Raw genomic sequence first — 17016 nt, forward strand, 5'->3', positions numbered from 1 at the left:
CGGCCACATGTGGGGGGTCTTTGTACTCAGGAGAAATTACATAACAAATTGTATGGTGGGTTTTGTATTTTTATCTTTTGGAAACGTGTAAGTTTTAGGGCTAAATGAACGTATAACCGGCACAATTTGACCATTCTAAATTTCGCCTCCATTTTGATGTAATTACTATGAAGATCTCAAGGGGTTAACAATCTTCGTAAATGCTGTTTCTGATAGCTTGAGGGGTGCAGATTTGAAAATGGGTAGATTATATAGGGGGTTTTGATGCTAAATATGTAAAATTTCATTCAAAACTGTATTTATCCCCAAAATAGTCAATTTTGAAAATCCAGAAAAGCGCTATTCGATTTGTAAGCCGCGTGACATCAAAATAAATTATCCAGACATTTCAAAAATGGTGAAAATGTAAAGTAGACAAATGGGAAATGTTATTCAGCAACTTATTTTGGTGGTAAATCTATCTGCCTGAAAACGCAATGATTTTGAAATTCAAAAATGGCAAATTTTTTAAAAAATTCATCATATTTTCTTTTTTTTTGTAAATAAACGCAAAACTTATCAGTCAAAATTTACCACTAAAATGAAGTACAACATGTTGGGAAAAAACAATCTCATAATCGCTTTGATAAGTAACAGTGTTCAAAAGTTATAACCATATAAAGCGACGCAGGTCAGAATCCAAAAAATGGGACTGAGCCTTAAGTTACAAAATGGCTGCGTCTTTAAGGAGTTAATAAATCTCCCCAATTGTTTGGAAGAGGCTGACATGACAGCCAGAAAATGAAAGAGAACTTCTCCAATCAAAGACGTCCTCTGTGGATCTCCAGATTTACAATAAGTGCTTGTATTACACATGAGCTCACAATTGTGCCACATCTCCCTCTCTCATTCCCTGTTATTTTTCCTTGGAGGGGAAGCTAAATGGAGACTTTATGTAATTTATTTTACCTATAGAGTTAAAGCAGCAGTACACAACTATACATAGAGCTACAGCGGCAGTACACAGCCATACATGGAGCTTCAGCGGCAGTACACAGCCATATATGGAGCTTCAGCGGCAGTACACAGCCATACATGGAGCTTCAGCGGCAGTACACAGCCATATATGGAGCTTCAGCGGCAGTACACAGCCATACATGGAGCTTCAGCGGCAGTACACAACCATACATGGAGCTTCAGCGGCAGTACACAGCCATACATGGAGCTTCAGCGGCAGTACACAACCATACATGGAGCTTCAGCGGCAGTACACAGCCATATATGGAGCTTCAGCGGTAGTACACAGCCATGTGTCACTTACCAGGGGTAGTGGACCCACTGGACCACCGCAGATGACATAAGCCCACACCTGGGAGCACTTGGTTTTCACCAGAGTGGGCCACAAAGTGGGTTTGACTTCCTGCGGTGTGGTACCACCATGTCGCTCCACAGGCGCAACTTTGTCCACGGTGGCAACCAAGTCGAGTTACTAAGTCGTGAGGCAGAAGCGTGGTTGAGGACAGGCAGGAGGTCAAGACAGGCAGCACAGGATCAGAGTCAGGGACATAGCGGTAGGTCAGGACAGGTAGCACATTAGCGAAGTCACAAATGGAATCGAGGTCACAACAGGAAATCTGTTTAAACGCGGGAGGCAAGGAATACGGCTTTCTCTAAGGCATAGAGCACAAAGATCCGGCAGGGGACACAGGAAGGGACTGGAATTTATCAGGGCAGGTCGCCAGCCATGGCCAATTATCGGCTTACAGAGCCTAGGAGACCGGGACGTGGGCCGGGCCGCAGGGACCACAGAGACCGCCACTGGTGCCAGGGAAGGTAAGTCTGTAGTAGGATAACAGAAGCACGATCAAGAATTTTCCGAAACTGTGTTTTAAATTTTTTACTTAATAGAGAATTAAAGTACTTATTGAGATGACATATGAGGAGAGATGCTGCTCTTGGCACCATTTTAAAGTGACACATCCTTGGCTGCTTGGGCTTGCAGTTAGGTGTGGACAGCGTTGATTATGTTTGGAGTTCCTCCTGTTAGCCCCATAAATCTACCTGTACAAAGGGACCCTGGAGAGAAGCTACAATGATAGTCCAAATTTGCTCTCTTCCTTTCAACTGTGTTAGTGTCTTTAGGAGGCTGATATGATTGAAAGTTGTGTAAGAACAAGGAGCAGTAAGTTGTTGTATTGGCACTTTACGATAGATAAGTGGCTTTTGGTTGAAGTTTGGCCACGCAGTCGCTAAAAGGTTTGCCATCACTGTGCTATGCGTAGAAGACTATGTTACATGGGGTAATTTGATGCTCTGTGCAATGTATTTCTGGGAAATAAGTCCTGACTTATTGTGAATGTTACTGTGACTGTAAGCATATGACTATGTTTTTACTCTGCGTTGTCTTATTTTATTTTTCTATATCCCCAATGTTTTGTAAAGTGATGAGAAATATTATTGGGTTATTCTTATTATTTCTGTGCCGTATACTTCTCATGTAAACTTCAGACTGAAACCCAAAATAAATACAGATCCCGATCCTCTAAATGAAGTCAGACTTAAACCTCCAGAACCAACAACCTCAATGGTTGCAGATTTACTTACCCGGTCCTGTCGCGATCCCACAGCGCATTCTCTGACGCTGATTCGGGTCTATCGGGATTCACTAAAGTTGTGCGCCGGATATCCACCAGGTGTCACTGCTGCGCTGAAGTCCACCGGAGTTCACCTTCTTCGTCCCGGTGCATGTAAGTGCTGATCTTGCGACACAATTTTTTTTTTTAATTCTGCGTTTTTTCCGAATCCGGCGGGTTTTCCGACGGCCATGCCCCCCCATTTCTGTCGCGTGAAAGCCAGTGCCGATGCGCCACAGTCGGGAAACCCAACAAAAATGCACAATTCGGACCCTTAGTAAATGAGCCCCAATGGGACTACCTTCATAAATCCCGTCCGGACCCGAATCCTGTGCAGAGAACGCGCCGCTGGATCGCGAATGGGCCAGGTAAGTAAATCTGCCCCAATGTATTCTGATTCTATTGGATACTGTGTGATCCAGTACACACTAAAACAACGTGCTATCAGGACTTGCTGTGTTCAGTTCTGACCGGGGAAGAAGAGGCCTATAAAGGAAGGAACCGCTAAATTAATAATGAAGTGTCTTTGCCCCACAGAGCGCAGCCTATTCACTGGAACTCCACTTCCAAGAAATTCCCCAGATGTCAGGTTGATCGATGATCTGAGAGATGTGCAGGAAAAGCAATTCTGACCCATGAAGACTTAATCTTGCAGCTCTGAACTCTGAACGCAACTGAAAGAATCAGCTGCTAACGTCTTGGTGCCAGATACCACAGAGCACTTCAAAATATCATGTGGAGTCCATAAATTAATAGGTTAATGCTGTTTCGATGCAATATTAGATGTTATGGATTATTTTTTTATATGTAATGAAGAACCGAAGTCACAAAAGTGACAGCGGATTGCTAGAAACAATTTATGACTCCAACATCAAATTTACACATTAGATTTCTGTAGACACCAGTTGTCTTTTACCTTCAACCTCCCACACTACGAGGAATTTATGAAGACTGACGTTTAAAAACCTGAATCCAATCCTCTGATGCTCCGGCAGAGTGGGCAGAGTTTCCACCTGGTCATTACTGTGTAGACCAGGTCTGAACTGGCGGAGATTTCAAACCCCTGCCCTCCAGCCTGATGTGCCATACGGGGTGGAGATGGGAGATTTATGTGCCTTCTCCACCAGAAAACTGTCTGAGAAGGCATAATAAATGTCACCCATTATGTAATACACACCTTAACACATCTTAGATCACATTTTGATTAAATTCCTTTCCTATACTGCAGGTGTTGTGTTGCATTGGTGATGGATGTTATGTGTGGCCTCATCAAATAGCTTATTCATGATCAAAATATGTATGAATACAGGCTAGTGGTGTGTTCACCTCTAGCGGATATATCCGCCGCTGAGTGCTAAGTGCTAGAGCTTGGCAACTGATATATCCGGCCCTGAGTGGCAAGAGGTAAATAAATGTGGGCCAATTTATGCAGATTATAGGCAACCTGCATCAAGTCTATGAAAAGCTCACCTGTAATTCAGATGAAAGGCATACCTGTAATTCAGTCGCCTCTATTCCAATTTTTAATAGATTAGTAGCATATTGACAATAAACTGCAGTACAGTTGCACAGTGTCTTGATGTCACCAGATTTGTCACCACATTTTTCACAAATACATCTAGAAGCAGGTTCCTACGGAGCCCTAGTAACTATCTGACTCTCTTCTTTTAGCGAAAATTGTTTCTCTCAAATCCCCATAAAATCAGAATTATAAACTTACCTGGTAACTAGGGATCTATAGAGCGAGTTGAGGGGCATGAACTAAATGTGATGTTACCAGGGTGTTATCATCACAAGTCCTTTAGCCTCTTAACATTAGCAAACTGGATCCCATGCAGATATCTGACCACATACAAATTACCAGCATGCCTGCTACTCCTCTTCATATGCTTAATATGCTGTGATTTCATGAGATATATGGTTGCCGTACAGTTTGCTAATGTTAGAAGGCTAAAGGACCTGCAATGATGTCACCCTGGTCACATACTGCTGCATAAAGAGAAAGCATGGGGGGAGCTACTGGATTTAGCCTGAGGAGGCCACGCCCACCTCAAATCGCTATAGACATCCGTGGATACCAGGTAAAATTCTAATGTTGAATATACGGGAATTTGAGGTGTCAGTTAGTTATTAGGGCTCCATGGGAACCTGCCACTAGCAGTATTTGTGGAAAATGTGGTGACAGGTTCCCTTTAAGAGCATTTAGACTGAAAGCTCTCTACCCCACTCTGCAGTGATCAAACCTCTCAATAGCAGAAAGAATCAAAAGGCTAGATTCACTTTTGCTGAGGAGCATGTTGTCTGGACAGAGGAGAAGGAGCCCACAGTTCATTTTACTGATGAAAGCAAATTTAATTTATTTGGAACGTTATGTTCGTTGACAAACTGGGGAAAGACTGAACCTAAAATGTGTAAAGAAGTCAGTGAAAGGCAGTGGAAGAAGTGTTATGGTTTGAGAAATGTTTTCTGCAGCAGGAATTGGACCTCTTATACAGCTATAGTGAATGCAAGTGTGTATCAGAACCTTCTTCAACAACACGTTGCTCCTTCCTTGCGTTCACTCATTTTCATGCAGAACAATGCCCCCTGTCACACAGCAAAACGGATAAAGCAGTTCAATGAAATGGCCATGATCTTAACCCAATAGGAAACCTCTGGAAAATCCTTGGTTATAATGTTATGGCCAAGAAACCCACAACAGTCACAGAACTGTGGAAGAGAGTGGAAGAGAATCCCAGCAGAGCCATGAGACTAGTGATGTCCTGTGGATGTGCTGAAGTCCTTCAAAGCTACAGTCATTGCTGTTCTTTAATTACGATCATCAGGGGTTTTGCAAAATAAAGGTTTTATGTTGATATATGGTAATTTTGTAAAACACTGCTCTAGTTGGATGGTTCAACCCTTACAAAAATTCCATCAAATGTTGATGAATGTAGATTACTGATCATACATTGTTCTCTAATTTTTATCTCCACTGTATGTATATCTAGCATTAAAAAAACAACAATACGACAATAAAGCCCATCAACAGCCATCTAGACTTTTCCTGAAAGCTGTGTATATTGTCCATACATGCCTGTCCTTTTTTTCCATTTCTCTACATGACATAGAACATCACTATGTGAACACTTACTGGAGCCTGTGTGTCCTACCTATTTCTGGCCATGCTGATCATCCTTCCTCCTCCCTCCTCTGTGTAGGGTGGCTGTTCCCTGTGTATGTCTCTTTCCCACCAGTCTCTGTGTTTTCCTCACCAGCTGTTCCCTGTGCTGCTCCCCCTCCTCCGCTGGCTGTTCCCTGTGCTGTCCCCCTCCCTCCTCCACTGACTATTCTTCACACCCTCCTCCTCTCCCTGCTATCTAGTCGCTGTCCGCCGCTGTGGTGCTGAAATCTCTGTGCTTTACACACCCGACTATTCACCCTGAAGTGGGAGATGAAGGTAACTGGGAATAACCTATGATGTGATTGAATGTCACAGTCATGATTGTGCATCGGTTAACCCTTGTTGTTTGTATAGTGTTGTGTCTCATATATAAAGGCTGCATCAATCACCTACATGTACGTCCTGGTGTATTGGTCTGGATTGTTAGCAGTGACAATGACAATGGAAGGGATAGTATGTTACAAGGTGCTGTAATCTCTATCCATTGTGGTGTCATGCTACTTCACAAGCGGTCATACCCTCCTCCTTCAGTCCCCATCCATCCTACATCCATCTGATTTTCTCAGAACTACTGGGGATTAGTAAAGCATCTGGCAGAGGGAGCGAATTACATTGGGTATAAGGACAGGGCAATGCACAGAATTGGAAATCAGTTTATAATATCACGGTGATCAAATCAGAGATAGGCCCTGGATGTTGGCCCCATACATGGAGGATGGTTACTCTCTCTAATATATATACATACACCACAAGGCCATATCCTCAATTCTACAAATAGGAACCTGTAATTCCCACCTTGCAATTATATGTAAAGTGAAGCTGTATATAAATGAGTATCTCTTACTATTACCTGTAAAGTGAAGCTGTGTATAAATGATATAGTAATAATCCTCTCTTACTATTACCTGTAAAGTGAAGCATACTAAAGAACTGCATATCAATCGATTTCCTAATATAATACCATGTCAATAATTGCTATTTATTGTCATCAGGATGAATATTGTTGGTACATTGACAGAATACAGATCCTGTAGCCCAAGGTGTGTAACAGGTTACTGTAAATGCTGTTCTTCCCCTGCGGTAAAACTTGTAAAGGGAGTTATTGCAATAATATTAATTAATCAATATTAATATTAGTTGTAATGTCAGAATACATGTTCTTGGGAAAATTCTGTGCAATGATGTGAAATCAGAATTGCAGATAAAAACAGGAGCTTCACGTTCACTTTCCACGCTGTGCTATCAATTAGAGATGCATGTAACACATCACTAATTAATGAATGTGCAAATGTATGTAAATGAAGGGCATATGGCTGTGTCTGTGTCTATTGACTTATAGAGTAAGAAAGGAGATCATCAGTAAGTAACATATGGCACCAGGACCTACCTGCATTGCCTCACATTGAAGGGGTATTTCATGCACACTTTTTGTACACGGATCTTTGTTTTTACTCACAAATGTATTTATTTTTTTGATTTTTCCATTTGTAAGACTCTATTCACATCAGCAGTCAAGGTTTTGTAGTTCTGCTCTTTTATAGAAACACAACCACAAGAATAATTAAACTCCTGATTTTCGGAGTGAGACTATAACTGACCCCCATAGATTCCATGGAGTACTATAATGGGTCAACTGTCCCAGTGTTTTGTTTGCAATTTTTGACAGAGATTTGATCTTAGCCCAAAAACTTAGCCCAACATTATTATTGTGTACTTTTTAAATTATATAATTTAAAATACCGTATATACTCAAGTATAAGCCGACCCAAGTATAAGCCGAGGCCCCTAATTTTACCACAAAAACCTGGTAAAACCGATATTTTTTAATTGAGTATAAGCCGAGTATAACTAGGCTTATCCTTGAGTATATATGGTATATATGGTATATATATATATATATATATATATATATATATATTTGTGCACAGAAATTGGACTAATAAACCTCCACCTGTATGTTGTGGAGCATCTGAGCAGCTTCTAGATGATGTTTCTTTCAAGGCCTGGTGCGGTGGTCATCCAGAAAATCTACTTTGAAGTGAGATGTGATTTGGTTTTATGAAGTCAAGGAGGAGGAGAGTTTAACACTAAGTCAAGCTTTCCCTGCCTTGGAACGTAATTGATGGTCCTGCGTCCAAGGACATCATTTCTCAGATCTACTGAAGTCTGGTGCATTAGGTCAATCACATGGGATGGTGTGTTTAGAGGCAGGGAGACCTTATGAAGGTTAATTAGGACTAGATAGCATTGCCTGACCCATTGAATGTACTGGAGAGTGTAACAATGTAATGTGTGTGTAGGCTCTCTGCCTTCTTCAGTGGATGGTGTCACGGATATGTAGGATTGGGCACTTCAGTTTCAAAATCCCCTCTCATTTTGTGCCCAGTTAAGATAATCCTCTTTCCCTCCTCGCCCCCAACGCCAGGTTTGGGAGTGCTGATCAACTCTATGTTAACCTTGGGCATTCGATCAAGTATCTTGGGGATGCCAGGGGCAGAACCTAGAAGTGGCAGTGTCATCCTATGCATGTGCATGCATGGACTGTACTAATACACTGCCACACATTAATATGCCAGGGTATTAGTCTGAACAAGTTATCATCTGATCACTTGTTCAAATCCCAGAGTGGTAAAGTGAAAATAATGTTAAAAAAAGGTAAAGAAACAATGGCCCGCATTTATTAAAGACCCTGGGCCAGACATGTTTGTGTCGCGGCTGCATTATACCCAATGCAACACAAATTTCTGCACCACCCGTCTGCACTGTCCAACAGACTTGTGTTGCACGCCCCATGTCAATGGTGGACCCAAAAAAAAAATTTAGTGCACTCTGTCAGAGCAGTGCGGGGGGCGCCAGATTCATGAAGAACGGACGCCACAATGTGGTCAAATATTTACAAATGAAATAAATATATTAATTTCCCCTAAATGGTTAATATATTATAAAACTTCCAAACTACATAAAAAAGTGAAAATCACCACACAAACCATCTATATTAGGCATTGCTTTGTCTGTAACAACCCCTAAAATAAAATATTGTTCCATATGACTGTTTGTACTCTCTTATGTAATATTATATTTGTATATGTCCCCTACGATATGTAAAGGTCTGTGGAATTTGATGGCGCTATAGAAATAAAGATTAATATTATTTTTAAATAGAATCATTACTAATCCCATACAGTAAACAGCAGGAAAATATTAAATAAATCTATGGGCCAGATTTATCAATAGTGATGCAAACTGCACTATGTGAAGTCTGCCTCACTTATTAGCAGAGTGCACCAGGTTACCTGCACACAAAAAATCTGGTGCCCCCTGCAAGTGCTGATTGTGTTTTTCTTGGTGCAATCAGTTTAATGGCCGTGCACCACATTTATGTTGAGTCACAGTAATAAATATGGTGCACAGTATGAATTGGCACAGGAACTACCCTTCAGGTGGAGAGTTTTGTGGCATAGGGAACACTTCATAAATAAAAAATACAAGGAGTTTGCACGTTCTTTTTAGTGCAGTCAGACCTAAAATTGGCAAAAACACTGTAATAAATATGACCCAATGGGGCACATTTACTTACCCGTCTGGAGGAGTTCACGAAGTATGGAGTGTCCGACTATAATGCACTCTGGCGTGATTCTCTAAGAAAGCGCGCCTGATATCCTGCATGTGTCACTTTCCCGCTCAGGTCCCCCGGAGTTCACCTTCTTCGTGGTGCATGTAAGTGCATTGTCTTGCGACACAATTTGAATCTTAAATCCCAAGCTCAGTCTGAATTATTCGGATCGTCTGATGCCCCCCCCCCCTGATTTTCAACCAAGCCACACTATAAAAACTGATTAAAAAGTCACATTTACCCTAACATGATACCAATAAAAAGTACAAATCGTCCTGCCAAAAATAAGCCCTAAAACAGCTCAGTCAACAATAAAATAAAAATGGTATACTTCTTAGAAGATGGCGAGGTAAAAAAACAAGTGACACTTGAGTTTTTATTCTGCAAAACAACTCAAACATCAAAAAAGTTTTACATGCCAGACTGTATTGCTGTGCATAGTAAAAGCCTCCAACACTTGACTGTGTAATTTGAATACTTACTCTACTACTATTTAATATTTACTTGTGTCACGGCGAAGACGCCGCCACCTCATCACGTGACTTGGGGTGCAACTGTAAGGGTTAATTTAGCCTACTCAAACTTGCGCTCACTTTTCACAAATTGAGCATAAATCACACCTCATACAGCTACAACACTAGACCCGCTGCCACCACTTATTGCATTTATACTGGGACCAATAAGTATCCCACTCTACATCAACTCTTGTTTCTCAAGCAGACACCTTGTCACACCACTAGACATGCACACTCAGCTCTCTAGCAGTCACACAGCTAACCACACTTCACAAGGCTATGATTTCGCAGAGCATACATGGACCAAAATTAAAGTGAAAAGCTTTAATTACAAAAAGTTGTTCAGTGCATAAAAAAAGGTAAAAACAAAAGAATTACAGAATAAAAAGGACACACACACAGGAAAACAGTTATAAAATAAAAAGGGAGAAAAATAACAGAAACTTAAAGTAAATCCGGATTCCCTGGAGGTGGGAGAAATAAGGAACACACTCAGCTTGTCAAGCAGCCCCCAAAATGTGAATCCATTTCCTGTATTTCATATTGTTTTATATCTTCTCAGTTTGGTTCAGGTTTAAGAACCTCCCATTCATTAATTAGTCCACAGGGTCATTCAGGATTGGGCAAAGTGTTAATGAGGGGGGAGAGTCCAGGAATATTTAAACAGTTCTTTGTTTCCAAGGCAAGATGTATAAATGGGGGGAGGGAGGGTAGGTGCAGAGGACAAGTGACCAAATGGCTTTTGAAGTCACCACATAACATTCTGCAGGTCAGAGTTTATCAGGTTGTAAAGATCTCCAGGATGTTGTAAAAGCTGCCTGGACGCTTCAATAGATGCCATATATTTCAACAAAGTTTGTAATTGCCCTGTAGTTAAACAAATTTTATACATACACAATTAATATCTCCTTGACAACTTGTAATAACTGAACTTGTCTATTTCTATCAGGTATGATGATGGCTGAACCCACAGAAGATCCAGGAGGAGAGGAGGCCTCAGGAGGGGCACCAGTACGGCAGAGAGAGCATTCCCCTATGTTACACTTGGACCTTTATAACTTTGAATGTGCAGAAGCAGAAGGAAGTCGATATGTATTGACCAGTCCCCGCTCCCTGGAGGCCTGTGCTCGATGTTTGGTGAAACCAGTAGAACTTTTATCTCGAAGTCTTTCCGATCTAGTGAGAGAAGCTCCAGGGCGATCCATGCGAGTAGCTACTGGTCTTTGTGAAGTTTATGAGATAGAAAGACAGAGAAAGCTGAAAATGTGTAGGGAAGAGAGGGAACGGATTATCCGGCAAGAAAAGAGAAGGATACTACCACTAGTGCTTAGCAGCAATCTTAGTTCTCCAGGTAGCTCGAAAGCGCCATCTCGGGCTGAACTTTCAAATACTCAAACATCTAAGAGAGGTGACACCCCATCAAGCACTGGTTCCCAAAGAAGAAATACACATCTTTCCAAAGACAGCGAGAAATCTCATTATTTACCTCCACAAGCCACACAAAGAGGCAAACCAACAAGACCCAAAAGGAAACCTGCCTCAACATCCACAGCTCAGAAGAGCAGTAGCTCCCAATCTGAAGATACTCAAAGCAGCACTGAATCAGTGGCAAAAGATTGTGTGAATCCAGTGGCAAGAAAAAATAAAAGTCAGTCTTTGGACTCCCTACAAAAAATGAGAGATGGTATCTCTGGCAGAACATCCTCTGAATCCATGACCTCTTCATACAGTGGGGATAGTTTACGTGGCAGGACAGCACAATTTATTCCAAAATCCAGGACTTTGGATACAGTTAATTCCCTTATGGGCCGAAGTTTTAGTCTTGGAGATCTTAGTCATTCCCCCCAAACAACAAAGAAGGTTGAAAAAATGGTCAAGGAAGTAAAGAAAAAAGGGATTCACGAATTACCTCCAAGAGACAAAAAGATTGCAGCTATTATGATTGCCAAGCATGAAGAGGAAAACATCATGAAAGAACAGCGTTACTGGGCTCACTTACAGTGGGAAACCCAAAGGAAAAGCTCCGATTTAAGAAAGGAGCTGGAGGAAAAAGAAAGACATCGAGCTTTATTACAAGGACAAAAAATGGTGGAAAGGCAAAGTAGACGGACAAGTGGGAAAATGGAAGGAAAGCAAAAGACGACCAGCCAAATAAAGAGTCAAAAGTCTAAACAGCAAGAGTCAGGCGATGAGGACATACAAGAAAAGTATCTGTTAGCCCAGAACAAAAAACAGGAGAGGTCCCAGCAGCTCCAGGTAAACAAAATACTACAGAACAAAATGGAGAAAATAAAGCACCAAGCCGTTCTCCAGGATCTAGCTCAGAAAGAAGAGTCTGACAACGAAGAGCGAAGGAAGACGCTTAAGCAACATCTACATAAGGCCCAGGAAAATATGGATCAATTACTTGAGAAAAGGAACCAAGAATTAAAGACTAGAGCACAAAAAGAAGAGCAACAAATTCTACGAGCAAGGCAGGCGGCAGAACAGAAAGAGAAAGAACGTGAAAAGCATCTGAAAGAACTGGCCAAGACCGCAGAAAGGAGGTTGCAGCATGCAGCTCAGGTAGCTGATGAAGTTGTTCAGCACAAAGCAAGGAAAGCGGTGGAAATTCGAATGGAGAAGGAGAAGCTCCAAAGGGAAAATCGTCAAAAGGTACTGAAAAGTGAAGATATGAAGAGGCAGGAACTTCTTATGTCCATAGAGAAGAAGCTGGAACGCAGTGAACAGATATTTAAGGAAAAACAGACTGTGCTGGACAATGCACGATCGGTGGCCAGGGCTTCCTTTAATATACGGGAAAAAGTAAGAGCGGAAACTAACACGCGTACTTTTGATAAAATGGCCCTGGAAGCAAAATTATATGCAAACATTAATAAGAAATGACGGACATAGGAGTCAAAACAACACAACCCCACGTCTATGCCAACCTCTGCTAATACAGGGCACAGGGTATGTCTAGTTTTAAGGATTGTTGTAAAAAATTGACATCACTACTGCCATAAGGGTTTACTATGATAACGACTAGACAGAGACAGTCAAAGATTTTTGTGTAGGTCAGAATCAAATGCACTTAATTGTAGTCATAACTATATATAAATGACTGGTTCCTATAAATACCTTATTACTTTTAAAAGTTGTCAGGATAGGCCATTAATTAATGGTTTCGGCTCTGTGTTTTGCTGGAACACATGATTGGGCACAAGGTTGGCCATCAGTAAAAATCCTGGACAACCCCTTTAAAAGGAATAAGCTGTTCGTATAGTCTGTCATAATTTAAGTTATTTGATAATTTATGCACAATGTTGTATAAAGCCACTTCTATTGTTCTCTTCCAGTAAAAACTGGACTTTAGTAGATACAACAACAACTGATCAGTAATACCCAATAAAACGGAAGGCAACAAAACCGTGTTATTTGTGTACTACCTGAATTTTTTAAGGTATTGGCCACAACCTGCACCAAAATTCTGTTTGCTATGGTTTTTATAGGATCATTTATGACAGTGAAATTCAGCTTTATGTTTATCTGCAGTTTTTTTTTACATGAAATCCGTGCATCAAATTCACATCACATCCCTGACAAATCTTGTATTAGTGCGGATTTCATGTGAATTTTAATCTTTGAATGTTATAGGATCATTGTTGAAAAAATGGTTAAAGGGAATCTACCATTTCATTTGACCACCAGTTCTTTGTAAAGGTTACAAATCTGACCCCTGACATACTTTTATAAATAATCGCTGGCTGTAAAAACGGATTTTCATCTTTATGTAGATTAGCCTGAAGGGCTCCCAGGGGTGTAAGCAGAGCTTTTAACCAACCCTCTGCCTCCTCATTCCCCGCCTCCCTCCTCCCAGCTGCTTCATGAGCCGCCTGATGTCATCATTAGAGGAGGGCCTGGGTTATAAGCATTATGGGAGCCCAGAGGTTAAATGATGTAGTAAAAAAATCTGCATCAAAACAATACAAATAACATAAATCTGCATGGAAAATAGATACAGAACTTGTGCAGATTTTCAAACTCCGATCAAACTTACTATTTTAACTGACCCAAATCATATGAGTTAGATCAGAGTTAGGTCAGATACAGTCCCAGTGCTATCTCTTCATCCGTTTCTTTAGTCATAGCCACATTTATCAAATTTAGTGCAGTTCATGCACAACTTGGATCAGGATAGTACTGTGAAAAGCATCTGATGTGTGAATAGCACAATAGATTATCAATAAGTCAGACTTCTGTCTGAGATGTAGACAGACAGCTCTGGTTTGAAAAAATTGTGTGTATCAGATCACAGAGTATCAGTGCAGTGTGTAGTTTCTCTGACTGAGCACTGTGCTAGAAATGGGAATCCAAGCATCATAGATGCTTGGATTCAAGGAATCCAAAGATTCAAGGAATCCCTACCTCCCAGTGGAAAAGCAGTACCGAAATCATTGAAAGTTATTCATAGGGGGACATGTATTTTAGCTTTTTTTTTCCTTTGGTGTATAATTGAGACTTTTGGTATTTATGATCATGTCTTTTTTTTAAATCTTTTATTTTTCACTCTTCCTCTCCTGGCAGGGGCAACTTTTTGCTTTTTAATTTTTTTTAATACTCTTTGTTGTAAATGTCTCAAATTAACCTAGACACAAGCCATGTGAGGGGTTATATATAGGAGTGGACACTACTGTGAATTTTGGATTTGAGGCCGTGGCCTGCATTTTTAAGCCCTTTAGTCACACCCCAGGGAGATGACAACATATGAGGGTGCAGTAATACGTGGCGTTTGGGACACATCTTTAAAAGCATTGCAGAAACGCATGCGTTTTACATATTACCATGCATTTGGTTGGTTTGAAAGCGTTTCCCTTCTTTGTTGGAAGCAGCTGTGTTAACCTTTTCACAGCTTCTTTCACTTCCAACAATTAAGAAAAAATACTTTCTAACCAGCCAAACATATGGCAACATGTAAAATGCATGCGTTTCTGCAATGCATTTAAAAAAGCATTTTAAATGCCACGTATGAATGCAGCCTTAAAGCATGTCAACTAATTCCAATTTTTTTTTTGTCCCAGTGACAATTGGAGTTTCAAAATTTTTGCAGTAATGGGACCAAGAATTATCAGTAAATCTTCATTACAGACACCTGATCACTGCAGTCTGGGGCTATAGTAAAGCATTCAGAAAGCTTCACCAGAGGTCAGAGGGGTCTGTCTGTAACTATGGATTGTCTGTAAGTCGGGTGTCCTTAAGTAGGGGACCGCCTGTACATTGCTTTACTACCACAGACTTATATACAACATCTCATTCACAACACATTTTAATAAAATGTATGATTTTGCCCTTAATATGGAGATTATTATTTGGGACAGATGGGGAAAAAAAACCTGATTGTATTCTGAATGTAATTTCCTCTTTTTCCAAGCCCCAACCAAAGCATTGTATCACAGACGTTAAAAATAATTCAATATCATCAAATGTAACACACAAAATAATAAAACAACTTTTAATATTTTGTGTTTCATCTGGAATGCATTATTAAGAGAAATGAGAGTGTTACACTACCAGTGGTGCTGGCGCAGGGGACTTTCTAATGTTATCAATAGAAGTACAAGGTATTTTTAGAACTTGCACAGTAGGAAACTTTTCTATGTGGGACAGTCAGGGAAACCCACAGCTGAGTAGATTGTAATTATCTGTGCAGGTTGTACATAGTGTCCTATCTGCAGGCAGCAGGTTATAGAGCAGGAGGAGCTAAGCAGATTCTACATAGTGTCCTGTTTGCAGGCAGCATGTTATAGAGCAGGGGTAGCTGAGACTATCATACATCGTGGCCTATATGCAGGAAAGATGTTATAGAGCAGGAGGAGCTGAGCAGATTCTACATAGTATCCTGTCTGCAGGCAGCATGTTATAGAGCAGGAGGAACTATCTATGTTAAAGCTGTGCCAAAATTGAGCGACAAAAAACAGACGCACGCATTGGAAAAGAAGTTTAATTGTGCCAACATATAATAAATATAGCTCTCAAGGTGTAGCAACAGAAAAAAAACACTAGCATGCCGCTGCTATTGTAGAGCATCATTGCTGCCTGATGACATCAATGAGCGACCACCATCTGCAAAATGGTCATATAAATGCCACTTGCAACTTTGCAACTGATTTCGGGTGTTACAGTTTGGGTTCTGGGTTCTGTAGCCGGACCTGAAGAGATTTTTAAAACCCGAATTTTAACGGGTCTGCTCATCATTAATGGAGAGCATACACACATAATCTTCTAGACATCACACATCAATATTAATCTTTTCTTATATATATCTTCTAGCAGCACTAACCTCTGTGCATGGCTTATGATGAGCATTGCAGATAAAAAAAATCATAAGAAAATCTAATAATAGACTGGGCTGTATGCATTCATTACATGTTTTGTAATAAAGCTATTAAAGAGAATCCTCTACAAGTAATGGTGATAACCCGGATCACTACGTATCAGTAAATAATTGAGAATTACTGAAAACCTCACTGTAGAGTCATAATATTGCATGGCCATGCACTGATAACGGCACGATGCGTTGCGATCCTTCGTCCTCCTCACTTTGCACCGTTTGATTTTTATTGCTTTGTGAAATGTATTTTTGTACAATAAATTTGACTACACTTGTACACTTCATTGTGCTGAGAATATTATTAATCTTTTGTCACAGAACTAAAATTTGACTGCTATAGGCCAGAGGTGCACAAACTTTTTTGGTCTGCGGGCAGGTGCGTGACAAAAAAAATGAATGTTTACTCACGTCACGCACATTATTTTATGTGCAAACTGCTTGCATATGTATTTAAAGGAAACCTACCACCGCTGTTCTAACTATTATGGTAGATCGGGTGGTAAGTGCCTCTATTGTACGTGAGGATAGCCCTTTTTAACGGCTAATCCTCACATCCCCTGTATCTTTTTCAAACATTTATTGTGTTAATATGCTGAGGCTATACGGCGTGGCTACTCCATGCCCCAGTAGCCTCTTTGATCCTCCTACCCACATATCTTTGGCGCGCAGCTCCTCATTCACAAAGCCGGAGTTCTGCGCATACGCAGAACGCAGGGCCGCAGCGGCACAGTCACTGCTCCAAA

General features: G+C 40.7%; 1 protein-coding gene across 1 annotated transcript; it reads left to right on the forward strand.

Annotated features, from left to right (window-relative positions):
• The first annotated feature begins 5920 nt into the window (after positions 1–5920).
• Positions 5921–16555, forward strand: CCDC177 (coiled-coil domain containing 177). Its single transcript, XM_072115480.1, has 2 exons — positions 5921–6051; positions 10853–16555. Exon 2 carries the CDS (start codon positions 10855–10857, stop codon positions 12787–12789), a length of 1935 nt encoding a protein of 644 aa, XP_071971581.1. The 5' UTR covers positions 5921–6051; positions 10853–10854; the 3' UTR covers positions 12790–16555.
• Positions 16556–17016: the final 461 nt, after the last annotated feature.

This window comes from Engystomops pustulosus, chromosome 7 (assembly GCF_040894005.1).
Source record: "Engystomops pustulosus chromosome 7, aEngPut4.maternal, whole genome shotgun sequence".
NCBI classification, from domain to species: domain Eukaryota; kingdom Metazoa; phylum Chordata; class Amphibia; order Anura; family Leptodactylidae; genus Engystomops; species Engystomops pustulosus.

Bases quoted from the DNA above. Each gene is read 5' to 3' on its own strand.
- CCDC177 (XM_072115480.1), top strand. From the start codon at position 10,855: ATGATGATGGCTGAACCCACAGAAGATCCAGGAGGAGAGGAGGCCTCA.